The sequence below is a fragment of the Chelonoidis abingdonii genome, chromosome 1 (genome assembly GCF_003597395.2).
Source record: "Chelonoidis abingdonii isolate Lonesome George chromosome 1, CheloAbing_2.0, whole genome shotgun sequence".
Lineage (NCBI taxonomy): Eukaryota > Metazoa > Chordata > Testudines > Testudinidae > Chelonoidis > Chelonoidis abingdonii.
Window position 1 is genome coordinate 121,082,396 of NC_133769.1, and position 20,868 is coordinate 121,103,263.

The 20,868-nt window shown below is 39.4% G+C and overlaps 1 protein-coding gene across 1 annotated transcript in view; it reads left to right on the forward strand.

Annotated features, from left to right (window-relative positions):
• Nucleotides 1-20,868, forward strand: part of PTPRO (protein tyrosine phosphatase receptor type O) — a 207,637-nt gene that overhangs the window by 140,191 nt on the left and 46,578 nt on the right. The window contains exons 7-12 of the mRNA XM_032770497.2: nt 50-249; nt 2,093-2,213; nt 4,242-4,435; nt 7,221-7,332; nt 15,832-15,983; nt 17,932-18,052. Coding sequence (XP_032626388.1) covers nt 50-249; nt 2,093-2,213; nt 4,242-4,435; nt 7,221-7,332; nt 15,832-15,983; nt 17,932-18,052 — 900 coding nt within the window. The remainder of the gene's footprint in view (nt 1-49; nt 250-2,092; nt 2,214-4,241; nt 4,436-7,220; nt 7,333-15,831; nt 15,984-17,931; nt 18,053-20,868) is intronic.

Sequence of the window (20,868 nt, forward strand, 5' to 3'; positions counted from 1 at the left end):
ATGTCTAGAGCCGCCCCTGCTTATGTGTTCTTCTCCGGGAATGTTTCAGGTCCGACAGGGGAATGGATTGAAGAACTAACAGAAAAGCCCCAGCACGTGAGTGTGACTGTGTTAAATTCTACCACTGCCTTAATGTCCTGGACGTCTTCGCAAGACAGCAGCAGCAACAACACGATAGTGTCTGTTGTGTCATTGACATGCCCAAAGCAAAAGGAGAGTCAAAGACTTGAAAAGCATTATTGCACTGAGGTAAGGGGCTGAAAATATAGACTCCTCAAATACAGTAAGAAAAATAAATACATTCAGTAAACCTCCTCATAATAGTGCTCGCTGAGCTGTATAAGAAACAATGTTTATCCATCAGTCCACAAGTGATGTTATACACTTATGAACATTATTGTGACGACAGTCCAAAACATTGCAGTGACACAAGTCTTAGCAGAGATAAGACACCATCCATAAGGCCCTGATTCATTAAAACACTTTAAGCATGTGCTGAAGTCCATTCCTATTCATGAAAGCATTACAGTGTATATTTAACTTTTAAGCACATGCATACATTTTTTCTTAAACTGGGGCTAAAGTTTTCATGTAGAATAATATCTAGCTCTAAATGTTCCCAAAGTTGAGGATGATGGGATCTAAGGTTTCAATTCAGGCTGTTGTAGTGACAGGTCTGAGTAAAGGGTGCAAGTACAAATAATCCAAACTGCTAGTGTTCTAGCTGCATCTGAGCCAGTACTAATTCAGACTTCTGTGGGTTCAGGTTCACCAGAAGTGGTTTGTGACGTGATGACAAAAAACTTTGAGGTAGAATAGAAGAAGAAGTTGTGGTTTGGGTTAATTTAACTTTGTGATTAGAATGTGGGCCTGAACTACAGTTTCATGAGCACTGCAAAAATGAATTCATAACCATTTATTTGAATAAAAACTGAGAAGTTGCTTGGAACGTATTTATTTTGCTTTTTAAATTATTTTCGTTGAACATTTGCCCGCCTCTAACCAGAACTCAGTCAGGTTCTCCTGCCTCTATTATTGATGGCTATTTGTTTGAATTCTCCCTGGCAAGCAGAAAGAAGTAAGACCTGGTATGGAGTTCATCCATTCCTTCTCCCATTGTCTGTAAATAAAAGGTATCCTACCTTCCTAAAGGGGCTCCCTAGACTGACAGTTGCACTACCATCTCCACTGTAATAAAACATTGTTCATGCTGACAGCTGCTTGAACAATTTCGTGCTGGCAATACAAATTGTTAGAAATTGTGCTAAGATTGTTGCTGAAAAAACATCTTTCCCCTATTCACTGAAAACATGCAGTAAAAGATACTTTTCCCAAGGCTGCTCTGTACACTTACTGGTTCTTTAGAATATAAGATTTGTCATACTGAATCAGACTGAATCCACCATCTAGGCAGCATCCTGCCTCTGGCACTGGCCAGTATGTGAGGTTTCAGAGCTGAGGCTTTTATCCTGATGCTTCAGTACCAGATGCTTCAAAATTGGGGGCGGGGGGAATCCATAAACCCCTCCAGCTAATTTGTACAGTACTACACTTGAGGAGCCTGGGGGGCAATTCCTTTCTCATCCATGCAATCAACTGACACCCTGACTCTCATGAGGTTAGAATACTGTTATAAGTTCGTATAAATCTTTTGCCTTTAGCTCACATGGCTGCAGATTAATTAGATGGGTGCAAAGTAATTTCAGATGTTTATTGAAACCGCAGTATGTAAACACAGAGTTACACCTGAGCGGAATCTGGTGCTCTAGTCTCATTACCGTACAATATACTCACTGTAAATCTCTCCTGGTTGTCATGACTGACCTTGTACTGCAGTAATAAAGGGTGTTACATTCTCTGGGTCAAATCGTGAGTGAGCTCAAGGGGCTGAGTGGTCACAATTCCCATCTCAGCATTTGACTATCCTGTTCTCACTGAAATGAATCAACATTTTGCCATTGACTTCAGTAGGTTCAGAATTATATCCTTTTGCTGCTGAAATGCAGCTAGGTGAGTGCTATTTCAGCCTTTCTTTTTTCTTTCTTACTCACCAAATGAATACTTTGTATCTTATTTGTTCCCTTTCTGATAGGTGAATTCGAGCAACAGCATCATTGAAAATCTTGTTCCCGGTGCCCAGTACCAGGTTGTGATTTATTTACGTAAAGGCCCATTGGTTGGACCACCTTCTGATCCTGTTACATTTGCCATTGGTAACCCATGCGTCTACTATTCAAACTGACTTTTTAGTTTGAACAGCTTACCTTTTAGATCTCTTAGGGTGTTCTTTCACTGGATCAGGAGGTGTAATTTCTAGTTCGGGTAGACATACCCACACTAGTTCTTGTCAAGCTAACATGCTGAAAATCGCAGTGTGGCTGCAACTGCACAGGCGACAGGACAGACTAGTCTCTCCAGATGAGATTGTACTTGGGATGGTTAGCCCATCCCACCACCTGTGCACTGGGGTTGCACTGCTATTTTTAGCGTGCTAGCTTGATTCAAGCTAGCACAGGTACATCTACTCCAGCTTGAAGTTACACCTTCAGTATCTGTGTAGACATATTCAGAGCCTGTTCAGAAGTGTAGCATATTTTGCTGGGTATGCTTGTCATGTTGGTGGTTAAAATAGATTATTTTTCATATGTTGTTTAACTGCATTACGGAGGATGGGAAGAAGTGCAGGAGGTATCTGAAGGTCTCTTTAGTGAAAAGAGTGACAGCCTATTATAGGGTTAGGCTTTCACTCCAACATAGAAGGAGTTATGTCTAAGATTTAGAAATGAGGGGGTTGAAGTTAGGGACCTATATTTATACTTAGGCACCTAAATAAATACTGTAACTTTTTAGAGGTGCGGCGCATCCATGAGAGTTGGTGTCTTCAGTGGGAGCTGAGAGTAGCTCAGCACCTTGGAAATTAAGCCATTAATTTGTACATGGGTTTAGGAACCTAACTTTAAGCTATCAGGTTTTCTGAGAAAATGTCCCTTGAGGGATACAATGTGCCACTGTGGCTAAGACACTGGACTGAAATTCAGGAGATCTGCGTTTTTTCCTGGTTCTGTCACTGGCTTGTCATATGCCTTGTAAGAGAGCAGGTGACTAGAAATTAGGGCTTCTTGTTTCTTCTGCAAACTACTATGCACTGTCCTTGATGGAAGGAATAAAGATAAAATGACACAATTAACTACACCCATGCATAGCTCCCACACATGTAAAGTTCTTGCCCAAAGGCCATTTCTAGGTGTATTTTCTAATCTGGATTTCATAACAAAATTAGGAGTGTCATGGAATCAAACAACGTGTTACACATTCAAACAAGGGCAAATTCATCATTCAAATTCCTATTTAAAAGGTTTGGTTTGGTGAAATTATTGGTGGTGGTTAAGGCTGAAGCAAAAATAAGAGAAATAACATTTACAAAAAGGAGTTCTCCTCTTCATCCTCAGTGTCATAGTTTCATTAAAAAGATTCTAATATTCTGAGAAGGTGCTGAAAGGATAGATTTATGAGGGAATGGATGATTTTGTGTGCTGTTACACATTTGGGCATTCTGGATTTTATTCTTTGCTTTGGCACCTACACAGAGTGGATTAAACTCTGCAACCTTTACTCATGCTGAGTGATACCTACTTAAGCAAGTAGTCCCATTGAAGTACATATCTGAGTAAGTGCTTTCCAGCATGAATAAAGGTTGCAGAGTTTGGCTGTGTGACATAGTTGTTCAGATCACTTGACTGCTCTCCATTTCAATTTCACCAAATATAAAACAGGGATAATAACACTTGCATTCTGTGTCTTAACTAATGCTTGTAAAGCACTTTTGGATATTTTCCATGGACGGTTGAATAGACATGAAAGTATTCTTTATTATTGTCTACGCTTTCACAAGTATCATGATTTTTAATGCCTGTGTTTTTGACTACCTACATTGAGATACCTTAAAGGATCCTGATTTTCAAAAAAGGGTCTGAGCATCTTCCTTTGAAAATCAGACCTCTTCAAGGCATCTCAAGTTGAGCACCCCAAAATGGAAGAACCCAAAATCTGTAGTCATTTTTGAAAGTTTTAGGCCTATAAGAGTCGAAGGACCAATGCTACAACTTGTTACTTCTGTATGGAATCCCACGCAAAATGGACCAAAAATATGAATAGCTGGTTAAAGGGGAGAGAAAACTAGTTGTGAAAATGTGTGTAGTTGCTAATGACAATGTGAATAACCCCAGTTTCTTGTTTTATAGTACCCACTGGAATAAAGGATTTGATGCTTTACCCTTTGGGACCTACAGCTGTGATTCTCAGTTGGAACAGGCCTTACCTTGGGGTGTTCAGGAAATATGTTGTAGAAATGTTTTACTTCAACCCATCAACGATGACCTCTGAGTGGATGACCTACTACGAAATTGCAGCTACCGTCTCCTTAACTGCATCAGTGGTAAAGTAACCATTACAGATTATCACCCACACCTGCATGTATGGTGCTTGCTCCTGGTAATGTTTCTTTCAGATTTTGCCCACTGACCAGCAGACAGACCAGATTCCATTAAACCCTGGACGTTTTCCACATGCGATAGAGAGATTTACCCTGATATTAGAGAGAGATTTTCCCCAGGGAATGCCAGAAAATCATGGTAAAGTTAATGAATGTGCAGATTATTTATTGTATATCTAGTAAGGGGATAGTAAATGGATCTTCCCTCCATTGGAGTGTGGGTGGGTTCAGTGGCTATATATGGCACTGTAGCCCATTAGTGTTTCGTGTTCCAAGACTTCAGGGCAGATTCCTTCCCAGCCTCAGTCCTTGCAGGACTTCCCTGTGCAAAGTTCATTTGCTAGGGCTGCGTTCAAGGTGAGAGGACTTGACCCAACAGAATTAAAATATTAACCCCTCCCCACTGAATTAACCCCGCCCCCTCCCACTGTGCACTTCCACAGTTGTGTGGTCAAAAACTTTTGCAACTGTAGCATCTCCATGAGGAAATAGCATAAAGCCCCATTTACACAGCTAGCATTGATAATGTCAGTGAATCATCTGGAATATTTAGTTTTTGAGTTATGTGCATGCCAAAAGAGACTTAAAGGCCCTGAACCTGCAAATGTGCTTAAGCATATGCATAAAACTTTGCAAGATTGAGGACTTTCAGCAGAAGTGTACACTTCATCCCATCCCCCCACACACACTTTTCTAGCTGTCAAGTGCAGATGGATAAATTTTGTTAAAACTTTACTTTTGGACTGAGAAAAACCATATACAATTTCAGCTGAAAAGGAGAATTGGTTAGGAAGTTGAGTTTGAAAAAAAACAAGGATAGTGATAGCTGTTGCTCCTATTGAAAACTATAATCATTTGTGACATGCATAACACTATTCATGTAGTCATTGTAGTAACTCTGGTTTAATTGGAATTGAGCATGCACCTCTAAATTTAAAACGTAAAACTCTAAGGAAATGAGAAGGCAAAATAAACTACTAAATGAGTAATTTGTCATTATCATGATGCAGCAGAATTAGAATAAAACCCAAGAGATCTTAGAAATAATGACATTTAATATGAAGTTCAAAAGTTAAGATGGTTGACAAGTAATATTGTCCACTGTTGTTTTGCATTCTAGTTGATATTCATGGGAGGTACATGCAGAGACAAGAGGAGTTAAACTCCTTTATCTCAATTTAAATCTTTGCATGGAAGGATTAGATTTTTATTGGTAAATTGTCGATTTCACCAAACAAAACAGTGAAAAAATATTTCCATCAAGGAGAATTTAAATTTACCAATAGGCAAAGTAAGAAGAATGCTACTTAAGAACTTATTGCTTTGATGTAAGGATATTTATTTTGTGTATTTTGATGTGAGATGTTGACATTTGGTGTGTTTAAAGCTTTAACCTTTTTAATCTCTATCTCTGCTGTCATTCAATAACTCTCTGACTCCCCATGTAATTTCCCACAACTGTGAAAATTTAAATAGTTAAAATTCTAAAAAATGCTTAAAAATAAACATTGGTGTTGTCTGTCAACATTGTAAGAAAATAAAAATTGAATTCTGCCAACCCTAGCTGTCACTGTACTGTTGAAATGAAAGTGAACGTTTCTTTAAAGATGAATTGCAAAATGTAATAATAAATACTGAGTCCCATCTCTGACAAGGCTGCATGGCACTATGGTTTAACTAACTTCATAACATTATTTTCAGTCTTTTAAGCCTTTGGCTTTTGGGGGTTCACTAGAAATGCCCAACAATGCACCATTATAAAACTGCCCCTGAAGTTCCCTATAACCATTACCATTCCAGCATCTGTGATATTGCAGAATCATGCATTCTGGGGCAACACTAACAAACCCTGAAAAAAACATATTGACTTGGCTGAGATTAAAAATGATTTTACGAAAATGTAGTTAAAAATGTTCTGGGTTGAATTTCCCCTCGTCTAGAGTCTGACAGAAAAACAGAATATTTATATTATGAAATTTGAAACAACAAATCAAAACAAGAGGTTCTTTTTAAAAGTGAAATTTCATTGAAATCAAATGGGAACATGTTGATTTTGCCTAATGAGCATTTTCTGACAGGAAACTTCCATCTCAAAACTTTGGACCAGCTCTAGAAATCAATGAGAGCGTTGGGTCATGAGCAAATCCCTGCTCCCACATGTTTGTTTGTACACAATATGGTTGCCATGGCTAGGCAGTGGTCTCTGTGCGTAGCCCCTTGCACAAATTAAAGCCTCGGTCCTGCAAACACTTACGAATATCTTTACTCAAGTGAATAGCTTCCTTGTGCTTAATGGTGTACTCACTGGAGTAAAGCCACACACATCCTTAGGGCGAGTACGAGATCAGAGTGTAAATGATTCATGGGAATGGAATGTACGAATGGCAGCTGTCTTGCAACAGGATATGGGTCCATGCTACTGTAGCTTTTTTAATGTATCATTGCATTCCTTTCTGGGAGAAAAAGGGGTTAAGAGTAAAATTTCTTTCCAAGCATCTGCCAGAATTTAGCCCTACTTTTTTCTCTCTCTTTGAAAAGAGTTTACAAATCTAAAAGTTCAAAATGGGCTAGATTAGCCATGGATTTAAGTGGGCACTGTTCCACTCAAGTCAGCAGCCTTGTACGCATTGTGGCAGCAGTAAATTTATTCTATAGCAAGTGACAGTCATGTTTTACGTTGACAAAATCTTTACTGAGCAGTGACTTGCCATTTGCTGTCCCTTTACAGAAAATAGCCAATCTATTGCCTGCTTGGTATTACAACTTTCGGGTTACCATGGTGACCTGGGGAGACCCAGAACTGAGCTGCTGTGACAGTTCTACCATCAGCTACATAACAGGTAAGCAGCAGCATGGCAAGTGGTTGAAGGAGAAGTGCAAGGGGAAATATGAATTCTGAGGAAACATATATAGGAAGATTATGGTGGTGTTCACCTGTAAATATTTGTGCAGGGGCTTTTTAGAATTTAATTTTAAAGCCTTGTAGGGCAAATTGTGAAGGTTGTTTTGATTCATTACAGACATCATTTCATTGCTGACCTGCCCCATGAGTTTCAGTGATTCTGCTTATTCTGCTTCATGCACCAGTTTTTCCCACTTTATTACTGAATTCGTGTAGCTCTATTCGTGAATTCGTGTAGCTCTATTGTGATGATTGATTGCTGCTTGGCTGGAGTTAAGAGAGGGCAGGGGTCAGGAGTTATAAAGACTCAGCTTTGAAAGATTCCATCTATTCTGGAATCTTGGGTTGACAGGGGCCTGCTCTGGCATTGGAAGACTTAGCATTTGACTGACATTAGCTTAGAAGCCTGGCTTAGACATAAGCTTGCTCAACCTTGAAAGATTTTCTCCACCCTTGAAAGGCTTTGTTCAGCCTAGGGTGACCAGAGGTCCTGATTTTATAGGGACGGTCCCGATTTTTGGGTCTTTTTCTTATATAGACTCCTATTACTCCCCCCGCCCCCGCTGTCCCAATTTTTCACACTTGCTGTCTGGTTACCCTAGTTCAGCCTGTGGGCTTCCAGGCTAGAGCAGGCCTCTGCCTAAGCCAAAGACCAAGTTTAATCAGGAAACATATCAGAGGCCCACACAACTTGCCCATTCAGCCAAGACAAAGGATTGTTCTAACTCTGGATTCCACTTTAGCTGGGAGCTGTATTATTATGGACCAGCTAAGGGAGCTTCTGTAAATGTAATGTATTTCAGTTACTATGGGACCTAAAACTAAACAAAGTATATTTTTCCCTATATTTTTACTGTTCCCAAGTCCTCCTTTTTTTATCCCCACCTCATTTCCCTTCATGGTATCTAAGTATACACCCCACAGTTCACACACATTAAATTGCTATGTGACATTTATTACAGCATAAATAGTTATCATGCTGTAGGGTTGTTGATTTTAGTGCAAAATGAGTCTGGCCATGTTTTGTGCTACAATTTTTTCACACTCCCAGTTGGTCTTTGCTGGCAAGTGTTGCCTCTGTTCATTGCAAAGGGATAGGTCCGGGGAGGATAGTTTTGGGGTCAAGGTGCCGGACTGACACTTGAGAGGCTATCTCTATGACCTTGGGCAAGTCACATAGAGCCAGATCCTCAGATGGCTTCGTTGTCTCCCAATGGGTCCTTGACTATTGTTGATGCTCCTTCACTCCCCACTCAGATACTTGGGGTTCAGTTCTCCAAGATGGTGAGCAACCACTGGAGATGCTGAGCACCATCAACTCCCATTGATAAGGCCATCACCATTTAGGTAACACTTTCAGGGTTGAAGTAAACATATATTGCCTTTGGGAACACTATGTACCTCCCAGAAATAGGTTTAAAAAGTTGTTCCAGTTTAAAAAAGCCAATGAAATACTGTGGATGGATTGCAACAAGGGCTGTGTAATTTTTAGAATGATTAATAATAATAATAATAATAATAATAATTTATACAAGCTCAGATAGAGTGTTTGCAGACCAACTGTGCAGCAGTACATAAATGTCCAGGTGGATCAAAGATGTATTAAAGGAGAAGAAGGTTGCCTTCCCCAGAGCTTCAGTTAATGACTACATTTGGAAGCAGGATATAGGAGGGGATGGTCCATTGGTTCATCTATTTCAATATCTTGCTTTCCAAAATATTGGAATGGATGGACCAACACTCAGTTGAGCTGGATTCTGTTCATGCCTCTGCCACTGACCTGTTCTGTGACAAATCACTTGATCCCTTAGTGCCTCTCTTTTCTGCTCCCACCCTTATTCTGTCTTGTCTATTTAGATTATAAGTCTTTCAGTGCAAGGAACATATTTTACTATTTGTGTGTACATGGTAAAGCATGATGGGGCTCTGATATCTGTTATGGCCTCAACATGCTATCACCATACAAATAATTAATAATAAGATACTGTTCCTCTGAAATAAAAATTATATTATGGCAGAAACAAAATTGAATTACTTTGGGGGACTTGCAGTACCCTGAGCCAGTAACTGCTACTGTCTACAACAATGACAAGCATGTTAGTTTGATATTTCTACTAAAAGGATCAGAAGTGAAATAATGTTGTTTGATACTCATCAGACTTCCACTGTTAACACCTCTAAGTTCAATTTAGCAGAAAAATCAAGCTAATGTGCTCATTTGTCATTTTTTGATGTAGTGGCAGATATTGAAGGTGGGGAGCAGAGGGCCATCCATGGTGCCAATTGAAAACTGAGGAAATTGGATTTTTGACCCCCCAAAAATTTCCGTGGAAAATGTCTGCTTTCCTTTTGGGTTTTTGTAGGAAACCAACTAAATATTTCCTATAGAAAATGTTGATGTGGGGGGAAAAGAATCAGCAAGATTTTTTGCAGAAAGAGAAAATAAATTTCTGACCAGCTCTAATTATCTAGCTGCTGTCAAGTGATGCTGTGGTGGGAAATGAGGAAATGTCCTTTTTTCCCCTCCAAAATTTAAAACCACATCAAAATCAGCTTTTCACACGAAGAGAAGAGACAGACAATATGCATTTTCTCCCCATGACAAAAAAAATCTCCATTGCCACCTGGATACTGAAAACAAATCCTATTTCCCCTAGCTTCCTGGATGTAAAAAACCCCAAATGATCCCTACCCCAGTATCCAAACCTCTGGCTCTCCCAGACAACTTCTGCAGTGTGCAGTCGTGTGGCATTTTGAAATCTGCAAAGGATTCTTCAATGAGAATTTAACATTTGGAGATTAGTGTAAAATACACTGAAAGCAATGCAATAATAAATAAATAGCACCAGGAACACATTACTGATTGGATCAGCCTGACTGAGAACAATGAAGGGACAAGCACTTCAGGAATTCCTGTGGAGTGGTGTAGTGGAGCCAGAATGCACCAGAACACTGTGTTCTGGAGCTTTTGCAAAGTCATGTTGCATGGAACACACTGTTTTACTCTACAAAATTGCATTCTGACATCACACATCTAGTGTATGTGAGGTCACACCACATGGAGGATGCCATTTTGTAGAGCAAAATGATGTCCTCTGCACAGTCTGGAGAGCACCATTGTGTAAATCAAGTGCACATGTGTAACTGATGAGAAAGCAATGAATAATTCTGATCCTGCACAGGATAGACTAGAACCCATTTTCTCCTAGCTGGGCTCAGAACAGTAAAAATTTGCCACTAAAATCAGTCCATCTATTTTCCACCCTCTCCCGACTGTTCAGGCACTTCTGCTTGGTCTGGAGGTTAGGTGAGGGAGTTGTGGAGATGGTGCTGCAGAGGCAGCTCAGTGAGCACCACTTGTAGGAGATCTAATATAGATAGGCCTGATTTAGCTGTCAGACAAAAATAATCACTGAATCCTGGCTGCACTGACGTAAATGGCAAAATCCCATCCAGAAACATCTGCTCTCACTTCTTTGCACTCTAGTGTCAATGATTTTTTGGGCATATGACTTGTAAAATTAATAGTGACTGCCAGAGTCCTGTGAATACTCTTTGATAACATTTCTCACCCGTTTTCTGTGTCAGTGTAATGAAGTCACTTTTTTTAACCATTTGGGTGCTACATAATATACTCAGCCAAGCATGAGGGAAGAAATATGTCTCTCCGCGCCTTTGTTCTGTGCTTCAAGGACAGATTTTAAAGTGCAAGTGCCCTACTGGGTTCCAGACTCTTCAATATGGTGTTTTCAGAAGATGCAACAAAACTCAGCCGTGGAAGGATTACTACAAATTTTCGTGTGCCATAGGGCCATGTCCAGCTGTCATTGATGACAAGGAAAAACTGTCAGTGCCTTCAGTGGAGAAATGGGTCAAGTTTTTATCTAGTAGATATGGACACAATCTGAAACAAATGAATAAACCTCTTGCATACTGTCTCCCTCGAGTTAGATCCTTTTCAAAATCAAGAACTTTCATAGAGTTCATAGATTCAGAGAGTTTAAGGCCAGAAGGAATCATTAGATCATTTTGGCCTGTGATTATCCAGAAGATCAGACATTACATTTCATCCAGTTATCCCTGTATTGAGCCCAATGACTTGTGTTAGGCTAAAGCAGGGGTAGGCAACCTATGGTATGCCTGCCAAAGGCGGCATGCGAGCTGATTTTCAGTGGCACTCACATTGCCCAGGTCCTGGCCACCAGTCCGGGGGGCTCTGCATTTTAATTTAATTTTAAATGAAGCTTCTTTTAAACATTTTAAAAATCTTATTTACTTTACATACAACAATAGTTTAGTTATATATTATAGACTTATAGAGAGAGACTTCTAAAAACGTTAAAATGTATTACTGGCATGCAGAACCTTAAATTAGAATGAATAAATTAAGACTTGACACACCACTTCTGAAAGGTTTCCAACCCCTGGGCTACAGCATATCCTCCAGAAAGGCACCCAGTCTTGACCTGAAGACTCCAAGAAATGGAGAATCCACCATTTCCCTTGGTTGTTTGTTCCAATGGTTAATGACCCTCACTGTTAAAAATGTGTGCCTTATTTCTCATTTCAATTTGTCTGTATTCAGCTTCCAGCCATTGATTCTCATTATGTCTGTCCGCACTAGATTAAAGAGCCCTTCAGTACCCACTATTTTCTCCCTTGTACAATGTAATCAAGTCAGCCCTCAATGTTCTTTTTGATAAGCTAAATAGCTCGAGCTCTTTAAGTCTCTCACTTAATGCATTTCCTCCAGCCCTCACATCATTTTTGTGGCTCTTTTCTGTACACTCCCTTTTCAATTTTTCAACGTCCTTTTTAAATGTATTCCAGAACCAATATTCCAGCATGAGTTTCACCAATGCCATATATAGAGGTAAAATCATTCCCTACTTCCTACTCCCCTATGTATACAATTGAGAATTGTATTAGTCCTTTTTGTCACAGCATGACACTGGGAACACGTCTTGAGTTGTTTGTACGCTGTGGACCCCAAGATCCATTTCAGAGCTATAGCTTTCCAGGATACCCTGTGCTGTAGGTCTGTACAAGGTAGGTATGGCTTGCATTCATGCTCCGAGATATATAACTTTGCATTTGGCTATATTAAACTTCATTTTGTTTGAGTGGGCCTAGTTTACCAAGCAATCCAGATCACTGTATCTGATTGCCCTGTTTTCATCGTTATTATGCTCTGCCAGTATTTGTCATCTGCACATTTTGTCAGCAGTGATTGTATATTGACTTCCAAATCATTGATGAACGTGTTGAATGGGGTTGGGCTTAGTACTTATCTCTGCAGAACCCCATTAGAAACTCCCCCATTCAGTGATGATTCCCCATTGACAGCTACATTTGGAAATGTCAGTTAATCCATTTAATGTGTGATTTAATGATACTGTATAGTGCTAATTTTTAATCAGAATGTCATGTGGTACTAAGTCAAATGCCTTTACAAAAGCCTGTGTGTTGTATCTAGGCAGTTACCTTTATCAACCAAACCTAAAATCTCATACAAAAATTGAAATCAAATTTGTTCAACAAGACTTATTTTCCATAAACCATGTTGACTGACATTAATTGTATTCCTATCCTTTAATTCTTAATAAATTTGAATCTCGTGTTATCTTTTCCATTATTTTGCCCAGGGTTGATGTCAGGCTAATAGGTCTGTAATTACCCAGTCATCCTGCTTGCCCTTTTTGAATATTGGCACAACATTAGCACTCTTCTGGAATTTCCTTGGTATTCCAAGATTTATTAAAAATTCACATCAGTGGGCCATAGATCTTCTCAGCCAACTCTTTTCAGGACTCCTGGGTGCAAGTTATACGGGTCTGCTGCTTTAAAAATGTTTGTTCCTAGTAGATGCAGTTTAATATCCTCCTTAGTTACAAATGAACTAGAAAAAACTTCCTCCTCCTGTGATATGAATACGTTATCCTGCTTCTTTCCAAATAAAGAACAGAAATATTTACTGAACACTTTTGCCTTTCATGTATCCATATTAACAATATTACTTGCCCTGCAGAGTTTGAGCCTGATGTTCTAAAGAAAAAGCCTCACCTTTTCTGCCTTTCCTGCTATGCTATTACAACCAAACTTGTGTGCTTCTCTTATTGCTGAGAGGCTAAGCCTTGTAGCCTGGAAATCTCAACATACCATTTACACCAAAACACAAAGATAATCACAGGTCTTGGGCCCAGATCCTGCAACAGGCTCCATGCAGACAGTTACGCATCTATGTGGACTTCAGCTGAAATTAATGCCTGCATGGAGCTCATTGCAGGATTGCTGTTTAAGTGATCTACTGCAGCTGGAATGTAATAAATAAATAAATAAATAAAATACAACATGACTAGATGACATAGATCTTTCCAGCAACCTCTGGTCTGAAGTCCCCTGTTGGGGAGGACGAGTTGTGAGGCTTCAAGACTGTATATAAGTAAATGCACCACTTATAACCCCCCTCATTCAGTACCCCAGGCACCTGCAGCAACTGTGATATCCTGCTGTATTTACTATATGTGACATTGTGACACTACAAACACTGCAAAGTAGAGAACTAATGAGATTTTAATGGCACCTGCTATAAACAGTGGGATTTAAAAATACAAACAAAAATGTTCATATTAAAATATAAAGCTCTTTATCTAGATGGTGGACAGAATACACTTTGAAGCTAGTTAGTAATAAATATGCTAAAGTGCAACATGTATAGGTCTAAGATGTTGGGCCACCATGTGTTTGAGTATAGTCATGTCTGTTCTTATTTGGAAGTTGTCCTTTGTTCCTTCATATGTAGTTTTCATTGCCTCTTTCTTGTGTGTTTATTTTTTACATATCTTGCTTCTTCATCATTATAAATCTGTTAATATTTTTATTGCACACAAAAAAGGAAACAAATGATCTTGTCTGTGCTGAGAGAGAAATAGAGAATTATTACCATTATTATTCATTTATTTCATTTCATTTCAATAATGCACTCGGATTGCTCATTACACAAGTAGAGACAGTTCCTTCCTAGGAAAGCTTGTACTCAGACATAAAAATAGGATGCACTGGGCAATCCAGAGTAGGGGGACATTTTAATTTTTTTAAAATTCATTTGTTGTGGGCATCATGGAAGAAGTGGGTTTCGAGAGGGACTTGATAGAAGAAGTGCTATAATAAATACTATTAAAATTGCTTAAAATTGTGTTTGCCACCATCCTAAATTTCCACTTCAAAAACCTTTGTCCTCCTCTTAGGAGAGTCAAAAGTTCAAATGCAAGATAAAATGTATACGCTCAGCTACATTTGTGACAGCAACAGTGACATCCTGTGGCCGCTTAAAAAATAGTCTAGGTTCTTATTCTCCACAGCCTTGTGCCTTGTGTAGACATTCACACCTGTATGAAATGAGTGTAAAAAGCACTGTGTCAGAATGGTAGTGTGTTAAACTCACTCTGAACTCCCTTTGCATGGGTCTAAATGGCTTTACAAAGTGCAAGAACACAGTTTTTTTCATCAGGTAATTCCCAAAAAATATACTATGCACGCTGAATAATATGCTACTATGTTGTACCCACACAATGTCATTGAAGTCACTGTGGGCTCAGTTGTGGTTTTAAGGCATTATTGGAGTTCACCTCACTGCCTCTACTCCACTTAATTTTCCCTTAAAGTTTATTTTGAGGACTTAAGTGATGCACAGGCTTTGTGCTGGCCTTTTGCGTGGTGGTGAATTTCATCCTGGGAATAGAGTTCATCAATATTTTTGTACAGAAAGTTGTCCTGTTGAAAATGTATGTGTGTGTTGGGGGGCGGGGGCAGTGTTTTTCTAAACTAAAGTTGTTTTTGTTTTGCAGGCAAATGGCAATTTTGATTTAAAAAAAAAAATCAGTTTTCCCACAGGAAATTTCAAAGTGAAAACTTCTGTTTCTAATCAATATTTCTTAAACTGAACAGTTTTGTTCTGACTTTAAAGGTGGTTTTTGTTTACAGAAACTGAAATGAAATGGCTTTAAGTAGAAAACTAGATTCTACAACAAAAATTTTCACTTATTTTTCACTTAATGTCATTTCATTTCAGTTTTTTTAAAGAAGTTGAAAAGTTTTAAGTTTAAACTAAATCTTTAGGTTCATTTTTAAATGCAGAGTTGAAAAAAAGTTTGTGTTTCAAATTGGTTTGAAACTTCCAACATTTTTCAACTCAGAGGTTTTGAATTAAGACTTCTTATGTGGAAGCTTTTCAGTTTTCCAACCAACTATACCTGCAAGCTATGCAGAGCTAGTGCAATTATAGGTGCTAGTCTTATTTATACATGTCTAATTTTTTTTGTTAAGCTCTTTCTCCCAATAAAGTCCCTTTGGCAGTGAGTAGCCAAGGTTAATTTTTGGACTTAATTATATATTAAGTTAGATCTTGTTTGTACCATCTTTTTCTTGTTCTCCCCAGCCCCGGTGTCACCAGAGATCACCTCAGTCGAATATTTCAACAATCTGTTGTATGTCAGTTGGACATATGGAGATGATGGGACCGACTTGTCTCATTCCAGGATGCTGCACTGGATGATCATTGCTGAAGGCAAGAAAAAAATCAAAAAAAGCGTAAGTCTTAATAGGATTTTTAAAGCTTCATGACTGCGCGTTTGTTCTTTCTAATGTTTTAAAAAAAAAAAAAAAGTTGTCATGTTCAATACACAAACTTCATATTACAAACTATGGTCAGGTCAATTAAGCTTCCGTTAATCCTAGTGGGTTAAATGTACCCCTTTGCAGAGAGTCAGTATAAAGGCTGTGCACCCTTTACAACCCATTTAAGACTTCAAAATAAAGTAGTACTTGTTTAAAAAAAAAGTTTCCTGTTGTATCAATTTCAGGAGAACTTGTCTGTTCTTCTAGAGGAATTGTGGGAAGGGCATTGGAGGACTATCCACACTTAAATGATATAGCCTGCATCCTCACTGCAAAGTGGGCAAGTTCCAGCCTGAGTTAAACCAGCGCTGAGACATATCCCAGCTGGATCAGCTAGCCTAGGCTTTCAGCATTTCTAAACCCAAGTCAGAGATGTTTGTGTGTGGAGAGTGGTGGTGGTGGTGGAGATTGGTTTTGAACTTGGGTAGGACCTTGGGTTAACTGAGCAGCTAAGACATACCTGAGGTGGGACTTAAATAGGGCATAGACTTTATTTTGGCTCTCGGAACAGGGGTAAATCTCACCCAACATTAACAGATTTGTTTCATGATTTAAAAATAAAATACTTCCGTTCCATTTTTGCTATCCCAGACCAGAAGCATTGAGATTGATCATGAGAATTAGTAAGTGAAACAACCATTCGGTGTCTGATATGTTGAGGTGCTGAGAACCCATTATACCCATAAAATGAACTGGGAATTGTGGCTGACTAGCACCTTATATGATCTACTCTTGCAAATAGAAAGCTAAACCAAGCAGGCTCACTTTAATGTGTACAAAGGAAACCAATAACCCCAAATGTGATAAAATTAAGTGAGAATTTAAAAATGCAACCACAATTTTAATAATACAAAGTGCTATGACTAAAACAAGTAATATTTCTTAAAATAAATGAATTATATGATTTCTGACTTGATGTGTTCCTTCAATTTTTAATTACTAGTGACTTAATCCAAAAACATGCCTGTGTTTCCTTTTTAGTTACAGGCAATATAATTTACATATTCTTTCACCAAGTGGTTATGATTACACAATTGGTTGAGGAGGGTACTATCGTGATGCTTCTGATGTGCATTGCTTGTAGCTGGGGTAGAATTGCAATGGGAACAACCTTTTTGATGGCATGTCATCAACTCTGCTTCCTGTTTCAGTGGCAACTCGGAGATGGGAGAGGTGCTTGGACATTAAAAATAATAGCGCAATAGTTATTCAGACTCTCTTTGAACCTCAAAGCACATTCAGCTCCAGGTTCAATTTGAATTCTGGGCATGGCTCAAGTCAGTTCTTCCTATGGCCTAAGCCTGCAATCCACTCTGTGCAGGTAGACCTATGCGGAGTCTCAGTGAAGTCAGCAGGGTTCCAAATGGGTGCAAGGATCCTCCCATGCAAATCTAGAGGCATGATCTTGGGTCATAGCTGTACAGGCTCATCCATCCCTAACTTTTATATTTTTCCTAGATCTTCCAAACTGATTTTCAAATACCCAAAGTTCCAGGGTGCTCTGATCCATGGTTTGGTTAGAATTATTCATAAGTTTGATATAACTTGCAAAATCCAGATTAAAAAAGTCCCCTCAAAGTTGTTTTTTAAAAAATCTTTCACTAGCTATGTTTGTTTCAACCAATAAGAAATAAACTGTAAAATTTACTTCTCTCTGCACTGTGACATTCTATTGAACTTGTGTCTTGCATCCATCAATGTCATTGGGAATTAGAACATATAGCAAGTGCAGAGTATGCAGAAGTGATTTATGCTGCTGATTAGAATTTTGTCCAGAGTGCATTAAGTGCTTGATTTATTTCTTCAAATAGGCTCTCTTACTTGGATAATATTTAATACTTGGTGCCAATGATCATTGTAGGTGACACGGAGTGTGATGACTGCAGTTCTGAGCCTGCCTCCGGGAGACATCTACAACCTTTCAGTAACTGCTTGTACTGAGAGAGGAAGCAACACCTCCACACCACAGATTGTGAAACTGGGTGAGAATGTGTTTGCCTGGTTAATTGTATATAATTTCCCTCTCTTGTCTATTAGGGCAGATTCAGTACTTTCCTCAGCTCAAAGGTATAGGTATATATCTCGCTCTTTTTGTTTAATAAGGGCTGTAATATACTCACCTTGATTAGTACTTTACCCTGCGAGTAGTCCCATTCATTTCAGTGGGACTACTCTCCAAACAAGGTTCTACTCAAGGTGATTAGGAAAGGCAGTATCTCACCCTAAGAGGCAGTAAGTAGAGCCTATCCAGAACAACATGAGAGAGCACTATTGTCCCATAATTGTTTCCTTGCGATTGGTCCAAACACACCCAGACTTTGGAGTGAGAACCCAAGCTTTGCAGCTGACCTCTGTTGGTCCAGACCAGAACCCTTCAAACTTGTGAAAAGTTCCCTTCTGGATCTGAACTCTGTGGCTTGGACTGATTCCAAGTCTCTCTCTCCGCCCCCAAGATGACAAATGTTTTCTCACTTGAAAAAGAGCCACACTGTAATTTTTACAAGAGCAATAAATCCATTGAAATCTTGCATCATTTGCCCGTGTGTCTGTAACACATACATTAAATAAACAAGTAAAATGTGTCTTGGCTGGAGGGACTTCCCAGGACTATTCATTCTCTCACTATCCTCCTTTACTACTGATGTTTTAAGGAGTAGGGCGAGGATAAGGTAATGGAGGCTATCTCTGCATCTTCTAATATTGCTACTCTCCAGCTGCTCTGGAAACTGAGTCCCAGAAGTGCCTTGAATGGTAGCTTGTGAAATCTTGGGGTTTGTCTAATTACTGGTGTCGGCACAAATCCCACTATGAAGGTGGGGGAGATAGGGTTGGTAACTTGAGACTGGATTGTCCCCCAAGGGTCTGTTCAAAATGGACAGACACTCTCTGAACTAAAGTGTGAGGCGCAGCCATAGATGGACCCTGTCAATGGCAAGAGCAATCCTGCTTAGCTGGATGGGACGCATGAGAATAACTGTCTTTGCAGAAGGGAGCTTCCTTCCACATAGATCCCTGAAATGTATTGATGTTGGGGGGCAGTGCGGCCTCCACAATCTGCAATTGCCCCAGGCCTCTCCCACTAGATGGAATGTTTCATTCTGTGGCATTTTCCTTCCCCGCACCAGTCCTATTCCATAGGCATTTCCACAAAAATGTATGTGTGGGCGTTAATCTGGCTCCTGAATATCAGTAGCTAGGTGTTTTCTGCATGGTATTTGGAAATGTTTGACTCCTTCAAGTAGCATCGTTTACATGATTCAGAAAATGGAACATATTATTCATATTGCACATCCCTGTAACCATTCTTTGACAAAAAAGAGTATTATTTCTGGCTTGCTGATGGAAGGGGAAATATTCTGTTAGGGCTGGTTAATATCTAAGATTTTGGGTATTCTGCCCTAGTTCTTCTGTTTTGATATTTTAGAGAAAACACAACAAATACACTTTAGATAAATCACTTCTAGACTCCACCGCTCTTTATTTCACACCTTTAGCATTTTAATTTTGCACGAAGAATAGTAAAGGCAGTTTACCTTGGCAAAGGTCAGTCCTACAGTCTCTCCTTGGTGTTTTTGAGGGAGCAGAGAGATCTGGAATTAGAAATCCTGGGAATCTGTTCTTAGTAGTAGATGACGCAGCACTGGACAGCTGTGATGAACTACTCCTGGCAAATGTGGTGGTATCATATTCTTCCATGTTTCATCTGGGAACTTTCCATTTGCAGAAAAATTAATCCATTTGCTTGGGCATAGGAAGGATTTATTTCAGATAATGTCCAGATGTGATGTTGTCACAATTTAATATAGGCTATTTTTTATCTGAGCTAGGAGAAGAAGAGGTAGTTTTGTGCCTAAAGCACAAGACTGATTCTCAGAAGATCAGACTCTTCTCCAAAATGTCTGAAACACTTTGAGTGGGTCATTTTCAAAAGTAGCCTTTAATTTGAGTGCCTCATGTTTGGGGTGCCAGACTTTAGACAGGTAGGGTGAAATTCTGTCTCCATCAAACTCAATGGTAAAGCTCCTACAGAGTTCAGTTGGATGAGGTTTTCAGCCCTAGATCTTGATTGTCAGAGGAGCTGAGTTCCCATAATGGCAAATGAAGTCCATGGGACCTGCTCAGCATCCCTGAAAATTGATCCAAAGGTTATGTTTATACTGCTATAAAAAAAGGTGGTGCCAAGTCAGAGCCCAGGTCAGCGACTTGGGCTTCCACAGCTAAAACTGCAGAGTAGACATTTGGGTTCAGACTGAAGCCCGGGCTCACAGGTGCTCAGAGGCCAGGCTCCAGCCTGAGCCTGAACATCTGCATTGCTGCTTTATAGCCCCACAATCAGCTGCAGGCCAGCTATATCCATGCTGCGGGTTTTTTATTGTAGTGTAGACATACCCTAAGGTTTAAAATTAGACACTCAATACATAGGAGATGCTCAAAATTAAATGCTGCTTTTGGTCATTTGTACCTAAATCTCTGTGTTTCAGATTCTTCATATGGACCTGAGAATAATACATACTTTACTTCACAGGGGTGTAAAGAGGCTTAATTCATTAATGTCTGTGTACACTCTGCTATCCAGGAGTTCATTAAAAGTCCAAAATATTATTATTCCTTGGATCCCAGGGGCACTAAAATTGAAAGTGCACGTGTACACACCTACACACACATGTATACACCCACACATGTGCGTACACACACATTCTCTCTCTCTCTCACAGGCAGCCTTCACAGAAGTCAGCATTTTTTAAAAAACAAAAACAAAAACCCAACAAAGAAACAAAGTCTCAGCACAAAACCACTT